This window comes from Balearica regulorum, chromosome 5, assembly GCF_011004875.1.
Source record: "Balearica regulorum gibbericeps isolate bBalReg1 chromosome 5, bBalReg1.pri, whole genome shotgun sequence".
Lineage (NCBI taxonomy): Eukaryota > Metazoa > Chordata > Aves > Gruiformes > Gruidae > Balearica > Balearica regulorum.
In genome coordinates this window covers 26,863,068-26,881,295 of record NC_046188.1, presented here as the reverse complement: position 1 = coordinate 26,881,295, position 18,228 = coordinate 26,863,068, and the positions used below count along the sequence as shown (strand labels likewise).

Sequence of the window (18,228 nt, the reverse complement as noted above, 5' to 3'; positions counted from 1 at the left end):
AAATAAATTGGACATATTTAGTGTTACGAGAAAACTTTAAGCTGTTCATTAGCTAAACCAAAACAAAGTCACGAGGGCTACTGAATTTTTATCTCCTAAACTGCCACTAGTGTGAACAGTTTAGTATCTCTGGAAGTTGAACAAGTTTTATGCCAATTATTACATGAACAAAAGTGGTGAAGTTACTCTAAATTTTATCATTACTACCTTTATTTCCACATTTCATTTCAAGCACCAACAGAAACCAGCACAATAAATACAAAAAGTGAGAGAAAACCATCTATTTTATTTGTGTTGAGGCAAAAGGAGCTCATCTCATTCAGATCAAAGAAATGGAGAGCAATTCATTTAATCAAGTTTTTGAGAATTTACAGAAAACAGAAAAAACCCTCATGCTTATCACATCAGTATATGATTGCATTTCCTATGTCAAAACTTTCCCTCTTCCTTTAGACTTGGCACAATTTTTCTTACTCACTACCACATTTCACATCTTTACTTGTCAAAATATCGCATTACCTATGTAAACATCTGTTTTATGTGTAAACTTCAACAAGTAAATGGGAAAGCCTACTAATTTATCCACCCCCCAAAAAAAATCAAGTGTGAACTAAATATCAAATTAATTACATTATATTCTATATAATACTGTTTCAACAAGAACTATAGCCTGTTGAATTCATACCAAAAAGGATGCAGAAACAAAAAGCAGATTAGCAGTGTCATGCATTAGTGTAATAACATTATAAGGCAATAATAAAAAAGGTTAATTTTTTTTTTTTTTAAAGTGTACTCGCCACGACAAAAATCAAGGCTGTACTCCTAGTCAGTTCATTTTGGTAGTGTAGGATTTCTTCCTGGCTCAAGCTAAAAGTGTTAACTTTTGAGCATATTCATCTGCTACTGTGTTTGATAATAGATAACTCTTGTCAAAAACACAACATGTGGATTTCAATTTTGTGCAATAACAGATTTTTTTACTTTTTCAGTTCAAATTCTTTATGCAGAAATAAAGAAAAACTCTGCTCCCAAAGCATCGAGTAGGGTAAGTGGGAAGAAATATTTGAAATTAAATACTCCTAAAATGAACAATACATGAACAATAATCTCTCTGCAGGAAAGAAAACTTCAGCAGCCTAAGTCAAAAGGCTGAGGTAATACTATTTTATATGCTTTTTGTTGCTTCTTTGTTCACTCCGTGCTCATATTGAGTAAGCAAAAGTAGTCATATGGCAGTCTGGAAAGCCCGACATCACCAAAGATTTCCTTTATTGTTCAACATACCTTTGTAGTGCAGAGTAGAATCACCCTCAAGCATTTAAAACGGAAACTGAAATCACACCTCAAAGTTTTTATAAATGATCTCAAAGTACTTATAGTATCACAGTAATCAAAATGACTGTTCTTTTTCCTCTAATTATAACTTAATCTACTACCTGTCATTTTTACAAACTGCAGTTCACATTAAAACATTTGCTGATAACAAAAGCTTTTCTTTGAAAACAACACTGCTTTACATCTATTCAGGCAGCTTGTGCATATCAGAGCGTTCTGTCAAGAGAGACATGGAAAAGGGTAAAGGAGAAAAAGCTGAAATACGGCTACAGCTTATCTGTGCCTTTAAGGCACTGCAGAGTCTCACGCAGCACTAGAGACAGCAAGTTTCTTCAGATGATCCATAAATACTTGCAAGCTGACATCATCAGTAAGAATGGGTGCTCCAGACTCCTACAAAATAAAAGGAAACAAGGAGAATTGATTATACTCACTGTGAAGAAAAAGCATTTTAAGGCACAATACGAGCCATTAAATAAACACTTTATAAATTTAGAAAGACCTTAGAAGCATATCGTTGCTGAAATCCTCTGACAAAAAACCAGCAGAGTGTACATTTACATAAATTTTCATATGTTTACATAAATTCAGGCATAAACCACACTGTCTTCCATATTAATGCATACAGCAATGAGCTGCAGTACAGGAAGATATTTACATCAACCATACAAAACTCAGAGTTTTTGACAGCTGCCAAACACTAACTTAAAAATTTTTTTAAAAGTAAATAAAACTTCCATGCCACAATTCCTGTATCATTCCTACCTCAGGGGAGCAGACAAAGGTGAGAAAAACAGAAACACACAAGTGGCACAACTAACAAACCAGTATCTGTCAGTGAAGCTCAGACTTATCAAAACAGCAAAAGGAGGAAACAAATCCACTGAGTGTCTGATTTGACTCCGAGTGAAGGTCAACTAGCCTTCTGAAGGAAAGCTGGGCCAATTCCCTCCTATAGCTCAACACCAAAACCAACATCTGAAGGTCACACCACTGCAAAATCAGATCACAAAATATTAAAAAAAACAAAAAACCTTTGGGGTGGATTTTTGCAATTTACTTTCTGACCTCAGATATAATTTGCAGAAAGCCAAGAAGTTCAAAATTGTCATCTTTTAATTACCATTTTTAAACAAATTTAAAAGTCTAAATAAAACAGCAGTTGGTAACTCTGCAAATGTTACATAGTAACTCTCTTAAATCCTTTGAAACCAATGTGCCATTACTTCCATTCCAGATGTAAGAAGAATTCCTATAAATCTCAACAATTCAACCTTTTCAAAGGTAGGAAGCACCCATGTTTCCAAACAAAAACAGAGCTGGGATCTTACAAAATCTTCCAAAACACAGACAAGAAAGTGTTAACGAGGATGCTTAGAAACAGTGCCCCTTTTTGAGAACTGGCCCAAAACAGTTCTTGGTTAATGATCAAGGGACAAACCACGGAGCAGTAAGAGTTCTTAGATCACTCAACACACTTGACACAATACGCAGCCACTCTCAGGGAAGGCCCACTAAATTATCAGCTCACGGTAGCAAGATGAGAATGAATGATTGCTCTACTTACAAGCCTGCCAAATGCTAAGCCTGAGCTCTCTTATTTAAGAGGCCACAATGGAATTACACGTAGTTTAATTCCGAGGCAGGATACGATTTGCCACCTTGCGTCTTACGCGTGGAAGGACAGTATATCATCCTCTACTACAATAACCACCAAAGGAGCTGACAGACCCCTAAGAAAAGAGATCCCTCATGATGACTGCTAGTGGTAATCTAGGGTAATTAAAACCAATGTACAGGCTCTATTCCTGAAGCTGAACACCTCATCCAACACGCGCACACAGGCAGCTGCTGCCACCACTGCTACCACCAGCAGCAGTAGCTTTACTCTGAAGACTGGGAACTCTTCATGCTAGTAAGTAAGGTAGCAAAGTATTTTATCTGCAGGGAAATAAAGTGAAAACTAGCAAGGTCACAGTTTACAAGTCTGAAAAGTACATGAGAATTAGCTTTGATTTTTCACAGACCACCTTAAATTTTGTTTTCTGTTCATTCAAAATTTTGATCTAAGGCATACAAGGAGAATTTAAATTTAATTCACAGTGATTTGGTGACAGCTAGCTGGGCATTTGATAAGACTTTTGCCACTGACCTCTTCATTTGTTTCAAATTGCAAATTCCCCATAGTTACCAAGACAAAAAAAAAAAATTTTAAAAAACCCAAAGAGCTGAAAATAAAGGCATTCTCAAATAAATGTCATATCTAATATAATCTGAAAATTTCACCTGCATCTTCAAAGACTAACCTACGTAAAAGAGCTGTAAGAAAAGTTTCCCGCTATTTTCTGAAAATGTTTTATATACTATATAAGGCACCTACCTGCTAAAGTTTAAAAAAAAAAAAACTTTACTTACAATATTAAAAACCAAACTAGTCAATTCGTCACCTCCTGAAACATGGTCTCAGTGGTGTGTGGGTGCCCTCTTCAGGACTAACAAATTTTTCTGTAGACTTTCAGTTATGCACAAAATAAAATTACATGAAACAATCCAGGAAGCTCATGAGAAAAACAAGAGCAAAACCAATTCAGTTTAAAATTTTCTCCCAACAGTTACATTTCTCATTTCATAATTTGTACTTGGTTCAACTCTGTTCACAAAAAACCCTGCAATCACAGGAGGATATTATGTTGAGCGCACACGCTGCAATGTCACTGGGGAGATTAGATTAGCACACCATTTCTTATGTTACCCTAGAACTGAATTATTTTCAACATTAAAAAGGAAAGCTGTCTTTTCTAAGACGTACCAATGAGTCTCACTTGTCCAGTATGAGCCATTTTCTTACAGATCAGTTCAAGAATTGTTTTGTATTTACATTTACATTTGGAATACTTTTTTGTTTGCTCACTAATTAAATGAGCAGCAAACAGTTATCCTGTACTGTAGCAAACAACAAAACTTCAAAAATTTCCTGGTAATGTTTAGATAAAAACAAGACTTCTCAAACTACAGGATTTGCTTCTATGTTGTGGAGGAAACATGAAGAAGAGAGACACTAACAGATTGTTGGACTTTGGAGGCAAGAGAGCTGGGTTCAAATCACGCTGTCCCCGACTCAGTAGAAAGTTTTCAAGTATTTTCACTCTGGATCTCAGTGCTCTTCCCTGCCAGAAGTTTCATTAAAACCAAAACATCCCTATGAAAACATACCCTGATAAAACTATCACTGCCATAAAATTCCTACAGAGCGCTCTCACTCATGATGTATGAATATGTCTTTTAGCAAAGTACTCTAAAAGTACAGTTAACATGTAGCTTCAACTATCTGTCTGATGCCATTACATTTTCATGAGAAAATGAAACCGCACTAGCATTCACCCACCCAGCAGTGTTTCTCTTCCCACTATAAAAGCTGAATGTGGAAGGAAAACACGGAATAGGGATGCAATGTTCAAGAATACAAGCTGCTCCAGAAAGTTTAACTTTTGAACTCTTATGTAACTTTCTTCCTAAAGGCAAGATTTGAGAAACCGATTCTCATTCACCTGGGCCACAAAAATTCTGGAAGACATCAGTACACTAGTACTGGTGTACATTTCAGTTCTTGCTTATAACTAACTACAAAATTTATTTTCCCTATTGCAAAAAGGTCCCATAGTCTTTATGTGTGGTAAGTGCTCTGATTCCAAGAACTTTAATGGTATCTGTCTAAGAAAGATGACTGGACATGAAAGTAGCATAACAGAAGCTTAAAAAAGCAAACCAGCTCATTTTTGTCTGAAGAAATGAAATCCATTTTTCTTAACTTTTGCCATTTTGGTAGCATCAGGCCAAAACTGCATTCTTTTACAGTTTCAAAACTTGGCATTATTACTTGTATGTACACAATATATCACTTAATTTCTGAAATAGCGAAAAAGAACATAAAATCATACATACAAGCTTTATCAGCGGATTCACACTTACCTGTCCCCATGCATACATATTGTTATGAGTCTGAGAGGGATTTACTTTTGACAGCAGGAAACGAGCCTTTAAAAAACAAAAAACACAGGCAACAAATTAATCTTCTCAAATAGAAGTTTCCTGTACTCAGAAAAAATTACATGTGCACGAAATATACCATTTCTATTATGTGGAGATAAAACCGTGCACAGAAAACTATTTAGAAGAGCTCTATAAACAAAGGCACTCCCTGGATTCTATAGCTGTAATGCAGAACTGCTAACAACTTTTCAATGCAGCAGAAAGTAAGCTTTTGCCTTTTTCTAAGCCCTAGCAAAGCAAATGTGAGTATCAATAAAATATTAAGTTTAAAAAAAACAACCACCACAACACAAAGAATACTTCTAGCATTGGTCCAAAGACTCTGACAAGTACTATCTTTTTTGTCTTACACACCTCACACAAGGAATCCAAGAGTCCAAGTCAGTATGGTAAAAATATTAATAAATAACAGGATTCACACATTAGGCAAAAAGCTACTATTAAATACCTGGCTCTGTAAAAGCTTTAAAATTCAAAATCTTCGCTTGCAATTTACGTATTTACATAGCACAGAAATACATGTTTACTACCAAAAAAAAATCTCATGACATTACTAACACATCACTTCCTAGATTATATAATACATATTTTACCATACCTGGCTTCCACCATGCTCTGTATCAATGTATCTGGGCATTGGAAATCTGGAATGCAGAATTTCCTGGGCATCATCTATTGGAGCTTGTAGCAAGTGATGAAAGTTTTCATACTCCGGCATATCTTGGTAACCTGATTTACGCCACTGAGCTATGGTCTGGGGACAGGGGGAAGAAAATTTAGAACTGATTCACCAATCTTTCTTAGAGGATACACTGGGCTTTTCAGAGGAGAATGTGCCATTGCTGGCCTCTTTTCTATCATTCACCCCTTTCTGCCCTATATGCAAGTTAATTTTTACAAGCCAAGATGTGCAAGTAACATGCTACTAGATTTTTATTTTTTAAACAATTTGTAGACCTTCTGTATTTCCTTTTTTGCCATCCTTTGTATGCTAAACATTTAGTTCATGAGGTCAAGGATACTATTTACAGTTCTTAAATGTACATGTCTATGACACATAAGAAATAAATATTTACACTGATATTTATCTTTCAGGGCACGTAGTGCAGCCTCCCCACCTTATAGGAGTGAAGTTGGCTGCTCAAGGTCAGCTCACTGATACAGGCTGTTGTTAGGAAAGACCTGGAGGGACCCTCAGCAGGGGCTCCCCCCTCCTTTGCTTGGCAGCTGTTCTAAGCCGAGGCTCTCATTCCTGGCTCCTGCCTGAGCTCCACTGCAGCCGTGCCCATGCTTGGCCACGCACCCCACTCATCCGGACCCCACCCGGGGACTTGACTACCCGGCTGGAACTGGGATCTGCCTCATCCCCATCCACTTGTGTGATGACCTGGACTGGTGGCTGATCCTGGCTACTGCCCACAAACTGCTCTGCTTGCCTTGCTCAGGTAGTGTGGGGCCAGGTCCTCACTGATGAGGCCTTTGTCTGCCTTGCAATCATGCTGACCTCCCCATTCTCCTTCCCTCTGGCAGCTGCCTGCCCCTGCTGCTTCCCAACAGCATCTTACAAAATTACAGGGAACATTTTTCTACTTAAGAAGTGTTAAAGTTTAGTAACTATTTTAAACAGCGCAGCTATGAGGACGTGATACTGAACAGTATTTCTCAAACTTTCAGCTGGGAACCATTTACAGTAGAAAAGCAGTAAAATTCCTCCAGGGCAGCAGAGCACCAGTAAGTCACAATCACTGATATTTACATTACTAGTGAATGTCTATCTACTCAACTGTCAGGAGCAGTTTCATTCCTCCAGGACAGTGCAGTTGAAGGGTGACTATAAAACTTGGTGTTCTGACTCCCTATCCTTGAAGAACTAATTTAGACGTCTAAAATGAATGAGTGAAAACAGGGGGGAGTGTGCAGAATAACACTCTTAAAAGTTGGAAAAATATTGATCTAAAAAAAGTAATCAGCATATTGAAGCTAATTCATCTTAAACCCATCATAACAAGCAGCACTAAAATGTCAAGTGATGTCAGGCATGTTCAGTTACCAAACTACAAACATGAATTAGGAGTCTGATATCAGCCACACAGACAGGAGGTTGAGCACTGGAATGCTTTAGAACTGGGGCTTGACTTTCACAATGTAGCACTCTTCAGGAAAAGAATGTTTATGTAAGAAATGACAAATCTTACCTCTCCGTGATAAATAAGAATCTGGAAAAAGGTGTCCATAAGGAGAATGCGATCTGGTAAAATGCTGCTGCTATCCAGAAGAACAGGCTACAATTTAAAAATAAATACAGAATTACCAACTGACGCAGAATTGAGCAATCAGATGGCAGTACCAGCTTTTTGAATCAGTCACTGAATCTTACAAACTTTTTCAATCACTTACTAAAGCTCCATATTTGCTTTTCATGTTACACATCTGCAACCCACACAATCTCATTCAAAAGTTATCCAGCCTGATTCTGAATATGTAACTTCATGAAAGTAATAAAAATTGTATTGAAGAGCTGAAACCTCTTTCATTATTATGCAGTGTTCTAGTCTTGCAAGTACCTCCATATTTACCAATACAATGCCATTAACTTGAATGATATTTCAATGCATAAAGATTCAGTAGTTATTCAAGTAGAAGAGTTGGGGGTTGGGGGTTGTTTGGTTGGTTGGGATTTTTTTTAGTCCTGTCCTTACAGCTATTATTACTGTACATATATATCCACCAATACTCTATACAGTAAATACTCATTATTTATGAAATCTAATGTAATATTTAAAGTTTTATAGTGTTATTGCCCTTAAAAAGGTGAATTATTAGCACTATATGATTTAAATTAATCAGTACCATATGATTTAATGGGATCAATCTTATTAGGGATACCAGAAATATTAAGTATTCCAAGAATCCAAAAAAAGATTTACTCATTCTACACTGAGGTGTCAACTCCCGCTTGATCACACTTCTCCTTTGCATCACCCACGTGACTAATTGCTATTCGTACATGGGAGAACCATCTTACACCTGTAGATAGCTCTGCACAAACCACCTCATTACTTTAATTGAAACTCCACTTTTAAAAGTCTTTTTTTAATCCCCATGACATACTCTTAAAAAAGAAAAAATCCTAACAAAAGTTAGAATTCCAACCTGCCAAGATCCTTGCCTACTATGTCATCTCCTATCTTACACTTCTTTCACAAGCTTCTTGGACGATCACCTTTTTATTTTAGGTCTATACAGAACATGGCATGATAAAGTCAGCTGGAAGGTTCTGTGCCAAATCTACACATAATGGTAACCCCACCAAAATTAGAAGCTTTGGATGAGGGCATTAAGATAGAGGGAATTTTGTACATTTCAGAAAAAAACCCCAACTTTTCTTTCAAACTCTACAGAAAAAGTACATTCTGATAAAAATAAAACATTTTTGTTGATGTTTACATTCTGGCACCACAAAACCAAAAGCAAAATTCCTATAGCTCTCAAAAAGTAACAAACAAAAATTACCATTCCTTAGTTTAAAACATCATCTCTTCACAAACTGACTTTTATTCTCAAGACTATGCTACATCAGAATTCTGAGATATGCCTCGTTCATAGTATGGTCTTTCTCATGCAATAAATTTTAAAACAACACATTCTATAACATGTAACAGTGAGGACAACCATACTCTCTCTCAAAACAGCACCTTTTAACCTACTATTATGTTATATATAGTGATACCTCTGGAGGTCCATTGAAAGAGTAGGCATAAAGAATCGGCTGAACCATGATAAGTGACTGAGTTAGATCTTGACGCATAAAATGATGACGATAGTATGAGCTCTCATCTGGACTGTTATTAAAAACTTGTAAGAAAGGAGATCTTCTCAAGTGAAACATAAACTGCAAAACAAAAACCATTTGCTTGAACTTTCACAGGTAAAAAGGAGAGTTGTACAAAGAGAAAAATGTTTTCCATAAACTACATGAGACCAATGCCCCAACAAAACTGAATTTCAAGTCCTCTAACATTTTTAACTTGTATATGCACCTTTGCCAGTTTTTGTATACTCTCATGAGAGTAAGACAGGGAGATCAGAACTGATAAATCTACAAAGGAGCTTTGAATTAGAGAAAAGTTTAATATTTCTTCTTCTCCACTACTAAATGATAAACAGTGATTAAAAGTGATGCTATGTGATATTTAGTATCTTGCTATGTGATACACATAACATTAACCACAGCAAAGTTGAACTTCCTTAATAAAATGGAAAAATCAAATCTTTTCCTTGCTGAATCAATCTCTCCACATGCTGAATTAATCTCTCCACAACACTTAACACCTTGAGACAGATTGGTAGAAAACTCCACAGAAATACCATGGAAGTCTATGAAGAGTCCAAAAGCAAGATATCAGGAGCTATCAGAATGGATTATTAGCACACAAACTATTCAAAGTTTAATATAGTCAAGCTCAAATTCACTTCACCAGTGAAGTGTTTCTTTTCAGGTCAGTATTATAAATCATATAGGAAAGAAACAACAAAGCAAAATCGTATCTTTTCTCATGTCTTCTGAATTTCTTCATTAAAACAGCCCTTAAAGTGAGTGTTGTTACTTGAATTACAAACTCAGGTAAGATGACGATTCCATTATAGAAGAAACAAAAAGCACACACAGTTAGAGGAAGTTTAGCTGTGGGGACAGAGGGGAAAAGGGGACACAGCAGCGCACACAACAGAAGTGATTTGCCTAATGTCACATGCCAGACAGTAGCTGGGAGCAGGAGGTCTTCTCATTCTGGTATCCACTGTAAAGCCTTATTTTACTGGGCTACAGTGTCTCTTCCTTCACTAAGCATTTTCTCTTTATCCCTTATAGACACACCTTCCTTCTACTCACCTGTGGGTACAGTGAAAAGGTTTCTGAAAATCTGAAAGAGCTTGGATCATCCTTGTGATATTCTCCAAATTTCTGACACTGGAATAAAAGAAAAATGTATCTAAATTAAGAAACATACTTGCTTGGTCATGCCATTACTGTAAGTTTGTTTGGTTTTAGTAGACACCTGACTCCATGTGCTTACAACTTTGTAAGCAAACAGAAACCTAGCAAAATCACTGACTTAAGTTCTTAACAAGCAGTGATTTCCTTGCATATCAGGTTTTAATCACTTTTTGGTTTTTTTCCTCTAAAAATCGCTAAGCAGAGTTAGATGTTTAAACAGTCCTGGAGAACATGTTTAAAAATAAATTATTAATAACTATTTACTTACAAGTAAGAAAGAAAAAAAAATTGAACTTTTGAAAATAAAGAAATTCCATAGGGCTTTCTAGATTTTTTTTTTTTGCTAAAAATATTTAATCTACAATATCATTATAGGCAGCAAAAAATAGAAAAAGCTTTGATTTCTGCTAATCTGCTAGAATTTCTCTCAATTGCTGGCAGTTACCAACTGCTGAGGACTGAGGAAACATTAATAAATGAACTAAAAACATATCTGCTCTTTTTTCCATTTAAAATAGAAACTCTTAGTTAATTCTCCATACCCACTTATGGAAATGAAGCATTCAGTTCTTTTGTTTGTTTTATTTTTAAAAGAAAACCAATCCAACTCTTTTAATATATTCCTTTTTACCAGTCGTATAAGTTGTCTGTCCAGCCACCTAAGCACATCAGGCCCTTCTTCCGTCTCCGCCCTATACACTGCCAGCCTAGCCATGAGAATTGCAGCAGCTTCCTGGTCAAAAGATGCAGCGATGTTTTGAATCTGTGTCTGTGCATCTGCCCAGCTGCAAAAGAAAAACACAAGTACTTGCATCACAGTGAAAGGAAAGATGTCCAACCTCAAAATAGCCTTTCAAAATTAAGGCAAAGAAAGCAGTGTCAGCAGCTTAACAAGCTCTTGCCGGAGCTTCAAAAGTCTACTGGGTGTAACGAGCAGTTCTCAGTTAACCATTCTTTAATTAGAAATGTCCTTTATTTGGACAGATGCCATGCAACCAGTGAAAAAAAAAATATAATGACACTTATAAAAGTTATTATATTTTAAAAAATATTAATATGAAAAGTTACAAAAGGCGCTGTCCGTGAAGCTAATCAAACATTCCCACACTAGCAGTTTTCTTGTGCACCCTGCTTGTTCTTTTCAATTTACAAGGTGAACTATTAATCTGTACTTTTATATTAGTAAAATCTTGGCAATTAATGTAAGTTAATAAGATTCATATCAACAGTAAGGGCAATGCTTTTTTTGATAAACTGAATTTTCCATAGAATTAACCAATCAATAATCTCCTTCAGCTTAAAGGAAATGTCACTGGACATTGAAAAACACCTGCACAATATTAAACGTTGCTTTCTAAAACTGTGAAGTAAATTGATTCAAGGAAGCTGCAGGTAAAGGTTACACATGAAAGAACAGGTATTTACAACCCCCTGAACTGCAGCTAGCACTCAAGTCAAGTTGTGAAGTGATTTTTGCCATTCCTTAAGTCCAACCATCTCCTCAGTTTAGGCCACAGAATTTCACTCAAAGCTTCCTCTTCATCTAAAATCACTTGCGTTACTTCAGAGCACTCCCATTACATCATTATACCACCACTGCAACCACTCAGAGAAGAAACAGCCCACAAAACAAGAAAGGCGACTGTCTCAAAGGTATGATCATGGCTTCACCACCTGTGGCACTGGTGGTGCCATATCCCAGAAAAATAGACTGGTTAAAAACCTACAGATTAAAAGGCAAATATATCTCCTGCTTTTTCAAAAATGATTCATCACAAGTAAAACATACTTTCTGGCAACTGTGGTCACTCTGATACGTCTCTGTCCGCTGGAATGCTGGTACTGAGTGACAAACTGGATTGCACCACGTCCTCCTTGAGGAATGGGAGCATTGTGCTAAGTACAGGAGGAAAAAAATTAAATGGAGGGGAATCTCAAGATTTTACAGTATTTTACAAAAATGTAACAATAAATTACTAGAAAATGATAAAATTCTTTGAAATAGGCAGCTCAAGTTATATAAATGCATTGTCTGGTGCTTTTATTATGTTGAGGACCTTTAGTAAACATGGCTAATAAACTTGGGAGACGGTTAAGGGATGTTAGGAGCAGTTGCTGCTCCACCAGATACCCTTAATCAACCAATGGTCTCTCCTTCCACGTACCCTTACAGAGACAATACTTTCAAAGGGGCTGTGTTACAACTGCTGATTTCACTAGATTCTATTTGAACATCACGTGATTCACGAGAATCACAGGGCAACAAAACTGATACTACTCTAAAATGTTGATTAATGAATCCCAGAAAGTGCCATTGAAACGTAAAGATTGAAATTCAGGTGTAAACTGAAATTTCAGAACTCTGGTCAGTAGAAATGCAGGTTTATGCACTGCCAACAAGGTCAGTAACTCCCAAAGAGAAGCAGAGCTGAAATCAACTATTACACACCATGACCAGACCAGTTTTAGAGCTACTAATAAAATGAGACCAAAACAAATATGCAAAATGTAAATTGAAAAATGGCTAAGGCAAGTTCAAGTTTTCAAACCTTTGTCTAGGTTATACAGTAATGCAATACAGCATACTAAATATACAGAAACTATAGTCAGCTCACATAGTTTCCTGAGCTTCAAATATTTGGAAGAAGGGAAAGTATTAGAAGGAAGTAGCACATTTGCTTGTCATGTTTTTATTCTCTTTCCTACTACCCCCTCAGGGAGAAGGGAAACCAGGCTATACATCCCTGGCACATTTCAATGAAGCCAGTGTTTACTTGCAAATACTGAGCAACTGAAGCATAAATTAAAACATAACATTATGGAGTAACTACTTTGTAACTAAAACATCAGAGAAATACTGAAATGTACTTCTAAATATATGGATTACAGTATTTTCATATATTGCAACTGAAATACATTTTAATAAGTAACACTCTGAAAAGAAAAATTGGACTTAGATTATGAACTCTATCTAAAATTTGTACAGCTCTTTGGTTCTCATTATCATATTCAAGAAGATTAGCTCATCATTAAGCTGTTAGTGATCATCTCTAAACTTTGACAACACAAAATGGCAACATCGTTTGTATCCCTGCTACTGTGCTTGAGGGAACCACACAAAAATATAGGCTTCAGTAGTCACATAAAATAAAATTACTGTGCTTAGTACACCACTCGACAAATATTTATTACCTGGTTGACCACCTCAAAGTACAGTGCAAGTGTTGTAGTAGGATTAAGTCCACAAATCTTCCACTGACAAGTACCTCCTGTTCCAATCTCCTGTAAAAAGATTTTACAATACTTTTAAAACCCAGAAGTATTACCTTGTTTGTGAAGTACGACATCTGGCCCTTATTAGTAACTGTTTACAACTACTCTGTCACAAGTTTTCTCCTTGCTTACTCTGTCAGGTTCTCAGACACTCTTGTATAACAACTGCGGTATTGGATCCAGGAATAATAAACAGACAGTTGCAAAAGATCAAAACATTGGAAAGACAAGGAGATGGCATTAGAAAAATGGAAAAAGCAAGTCAGAAACAGGAAAAAGTACTAGACTTTGCTTAAACAGTCCCAAGAGAAGAGGTAAGAAGCACATGTAAGTGGAATGACTCTTATAAGGCACACCAGTAAAACTTCACATAGACAGCTTACACAGTATGCAGTTACATAGTCTCTAGTAACTAACAAGGTAACTGCACATAGACTGCATGTATTTGAAGTGACAATTCCTTTTTGTAATCCAAACAACAAAAATACCCAGAGAAACCAATTAAAATAATCAGTCATCCATAATGGCCTCAGTGAAACCAAACAAAACATTCAAGGAAAATTAAACTGTGCTTGGGTTCACTGTTAAAAGCATTATTGCTAGAGTAATTGCCCAGTTACCACTCTAAACAAGCTGCATGCCATCTACATTTTATTCATATGTCTTACCTCAACAATTTTAATTCAGATAATTTCAACAAAAAGGGTTTTGGAATAGAAATTAATGATGACATAATTGCAAGGCAACAGACATGAATTCACAATTAAGTTTTCTATTACCTCTGATGATATAGATATGTAGCTTAAATAAGGAGATGTAAATTTAATTGGTTTGGGGTATTTTAACTTTTATATGCAGTCCTTCAGTTGATGAAATAAGAAAATCTGTACCAAACCACTAAGAAAAAAAAAATGCCCATTATATTGAGATTTGTAGTTCACAAAGATGCAATCATAAATTAAAGGAAAATTTAGGCATGAAAAATGCTTGATTAAATCTGCTCTATTATGCAGACTGTTAGGAACAAAAGCAAGACATTTTGGTTACTTGCAGGAATTGTTTTTGATTAGTAATCAAATGCAAAATTAAGCTGTAATAACATTATCTGATAAGAAAATAAGTGATGATTTAAGTTTGATGCAAATTTAAAGGAATTACTTCAGGAGCCTGTAATAGTTGGATATTCTAATCAATTAATTGTGCACTTGGTGAAACAGCTACACAAATGGGAAGACAGGGTCAAAATAAAGGGGATGTTTCTATGGTCTTGTGCCCTCCTGTTCTCTCAGTCTTTCTAAACAAAGTATTTTTATGGTTCTCTTTAGATAAAAGGACATAGCTCTGATTTTAACAATAAAGCACACTAACTCACTCTCTACTTGGTTTCTGCTATGCCAGCATGTAACTTCTCTGTAGTAATTTGAAAGCAACCACTCAGTGGACAAACTTGAACAAGTAACAAGGGATCTGGAAGGTCTAATACAACTTGCATCTAATCTAGCAGTAAACAGGAACTTACATAAAAAACAGCCTTTGCACGTATTTAATTTAAAATTGGTAAAAAGTGAACACTATTTGTTCCATTTATGGAAAAGTTTCAGCCTCTCCTCAACTCCAGAAATCCTAAATCCTGTTTTTCCAAAGTAGGATACTACCTTCATTTTCAGCAAAGTTTACTTACGTTTTCTGAGACACAAGGTCCTTTAGAGTTGAGAGAGACACAGGGTCCAATCGCTCCAGAAATCTTTACTTCTCTTGAAGTCTTCACATTTAGAAGAAAAACATACATCAATATGCCACACTAAGAATAATTCAGTCTTATTTTATCATTAATTAATTAAAACCTCAATACATATTAGACTCTTGATACCTTTAGGAAAGGTTATACGTATAATAATGCTTGATACATTCAGAGAAACTTTTCACATGCTCACTTTCTACACTTAATTACGTATGTTTGCTGTAACATTTAGTACATCTGGAGCAACAGCATGAACATAAATTAAAACATGGAAGGAAAGCTGCTGTTATTTATAAACCTGAGAGGCTAGAAACTATACTGGGTAATGTCTACTTTCTAGCAAAGTAATTAAAATATTCACAAGATGAGATTAAAACTGACTGGTAAGATAAGCCTGTACGTACCCCACAATGCATTTATACTGTATCTTCTAAACATATTTAGCTTAAAGCAAAATCTAGTTATTTACATTCTTCCAATGTCATTTTCCTGTTTGAAGTGATTTGAACATCCCTCTAGAACTGGGGCTCCCTTTTTGCATTTTCCAGGATCTTCCAACAAAATTCACAAGAACACGTACATTAAAAAAAGAGGGTTCAATTATTTGTCCTAGTAGTAAAATCTTAAACGGAATTTTACCAAACAAGAAAATTGCCTCATATTCTTCTACAAGGCAGGATTGTAATATTTTGCAAGAAACATTATGGAAGACAGTACCTGAACCTACAGCACATTCAGCTTTAAGCTTCTCACAAGAGTGGACATGAAAATAAACACTGTTAAAGTGCCAGAGTGGATTCTGTTGAGGATGGAAAATGAAAGAAAAGCTGTTCTGGACCTAAAACCGAGAAACGCTCACTACTGATACCAAAATATACACACATGGCATTCTGAGTTTCTGACAGAGACATTTATTTTAGTTTAGTCTCCTACCCACTGAATGCAGGGTAAGAAGGAATTAGCGTTATACCTAACTCACATTTACAGAATCACAGAAGTGCAAAAAGATAGCTAGGTAGCAACGGCTATGTCCGAGCCAACTGTACCTAAAAATTCCTTAAAGGGCAAAGATTCCACAGTTCATAGCCATCCTATTCCAGTGTTTCACTACACACTGCATTTCTGTACTCTTACCTTTATTTCTAATGTGCCACCAAATCCCATTTTAAATTGTCCTTGCATATCTTTTGTGAATACTCTCTGAAAGGTTTGTTTGAATAAAGATGTATTGAAAGAGTCTCCCATTACCATGTAGCCTCTAGACAACAACAAAACAAACAAAACCCTCCAGTTAAAATAGATTGCTTATTATGCAATAATTTAGCACATGGGATTTATATAGCTTATTTCTATTAAAGACTAAAACTAAAGACAGTTCATCGTGAGGCACATTTTTGCCTTCTTAAAATGGACTATCATTAATATTTTGCTACAACGTTAAGGATGAAATTTTTAAGTGAGCTTCTTGCCCAATCAGCATCTTAAGATCATTGTGATTATAATATATAACAAAATCTTTCACTAGGAAAATACTATAACTGGACTTCAACACTACGAACGTCTTTCAACCTTGTCATGCAAAGTCAGCTTACTTCTAATATTGAATATTCCAAACTTATTTCCGCACCATTTTATTTGTATAGCTCACTCATTATTTCAGGCTTAAATCTATGCTCAAGAACCATGGTTTATTTTTATGCTTAGCAATATTCTATGGATATAACTGCAACAGTTGCCACTTATCATGAAATATCATACATTACACTTAGGAAATGGTTATGGGAGATGTTATTTTTATTCATCCAAAAATATTAATTAAATCACATTAATAAAATAATAGGTCAAACATTACACCTGAAAGAAGTTATGTAAGTTTTCAGGTGGATACTCAAAGACAGAAGAAAATAGACATGGGCAGAATCAGAAATTCCTCCCTGTATGCAGGATATAACCAAACAAAATAGTAACAGCTGTAAGAGAGCTAGACAAACTATACATTAAGGCTAGTCTTGCTGGAAGAGCAGACACAGGGTAAGGTGAGTCACAAGAGCAGACAGAATGGGCAGAATTACACTGTAGTATGTAGAAAAACACAGCTTGAGTGTGACGCAGAAAAGGAATACAAGTCAAATGTACAGGTAAATTCATAAACTTAAACATAAAGATCCTGAGCAGTGGCAACTCCCAACCTAAGGCTATACACACAGCTCTGAAAAGCAGCGATCCAGCAGTGATCAGCATGGCCAAGCTGGCCTGAAACTCATCACAACCTTCGCCTGCATCTCACATTCTTGGTATGCCTGGATATGTAGCATGTACTTAGGATCCTCTGTCATATGAAGAATACTGACAGGCAACTAAGGCGGCCCATTACCCACAGATATACCAGTTATTAAACTGATAAGTAAAATACCTGCAGTTGGTATTGACAAAGCTAACAGTAACAAGCAAGAAAAATGAGCTTGGCAAAAGAATGCAGACAATATAGAAGTCTAATCTAAAGATCAAATGGTATGCAAAGCAGGTTACTAGTAGAGGTGAAATATTATGAGTATAGAAAAGACTTTCAGAAAAAAAGACAGCCAGATCATATTAAAGTGAACTGATGGCAAGACAGGCTGGAGGGAACACAAGACCATGTCTGAAATGTAGATTGGATAGAGGGAGCAAAAATCAGGAGCAACACATACACCTGATAATCACCTAACACAGTAGCTGAACCTATGAACAACAGTATACAGAAGAAGGGCATAAACAAGACAAAGAATAACACAGGGTTTTGTACCATTCTGAATAGCAAGAAAAAGAAGGATGATAGGTCCTTATCTTTACT

At 36.0% G+C, this 18,228-nt stretch overlaps 1 protein-coding gene across 3 annotated transcripts in view; it reads right to left on the bottom strand.

Moving 5' to 3' along the window:
• Positions 1–266: 266 nt before the first annotated feature.
• Positions 267–18,228, bottom strand: part of SEC23A (SEC23 homolog A, COPII component) — a 28,649-nt gene continuing 10,687 nt past the window's right edge. For all 3 annotated transcript variants that reach the window (XM_075753948.1, XM_075753945.1, XM_075753947.1), the window contains exons 10-20: positions 16,530–16,653; positions 15,336–15,416; positions 13,574–13,663; positions 12,171–12,277; positions 11,013–11,166; positions 10,277–10,354; positions 9,116–9,277; positions 7,581–7,667; positions 5,984–6,139; positions 5,305–5,370; positions 267–1,728 (exon numbers count right to left, since the gene is read on the bottom strand). In XM_075753948.1, coding sequence (XP_075610063.1) covers positions 1,639–1,728; positions 5,305–5,370; positions 5,984–6,139; positions 7,581–7,667; positions 9,116–9,277; positions 10,277–10,354; positions 11,013–11,166; positions 12,171–12,277; positions 13,574–13,663; positions 15,336–15,416; positions 16,530–16,653 — 1,195 coding nt within the window. In that variant the 3' untranslated portion in view covers positions 267–1,638. The remainder of the gene's footprint in view (positions 1,729–5,304; positions 5,371–5,983; positions 6,140–7,580; positions 7,668–9,115; positions 9,278–10,276; positions 10,355–11,012; positions 11,167–12,170; positions 12,278–13,573; positions 13,664–15,335; positions 15,417–16,529; positions 16,654–18,228) is intronic.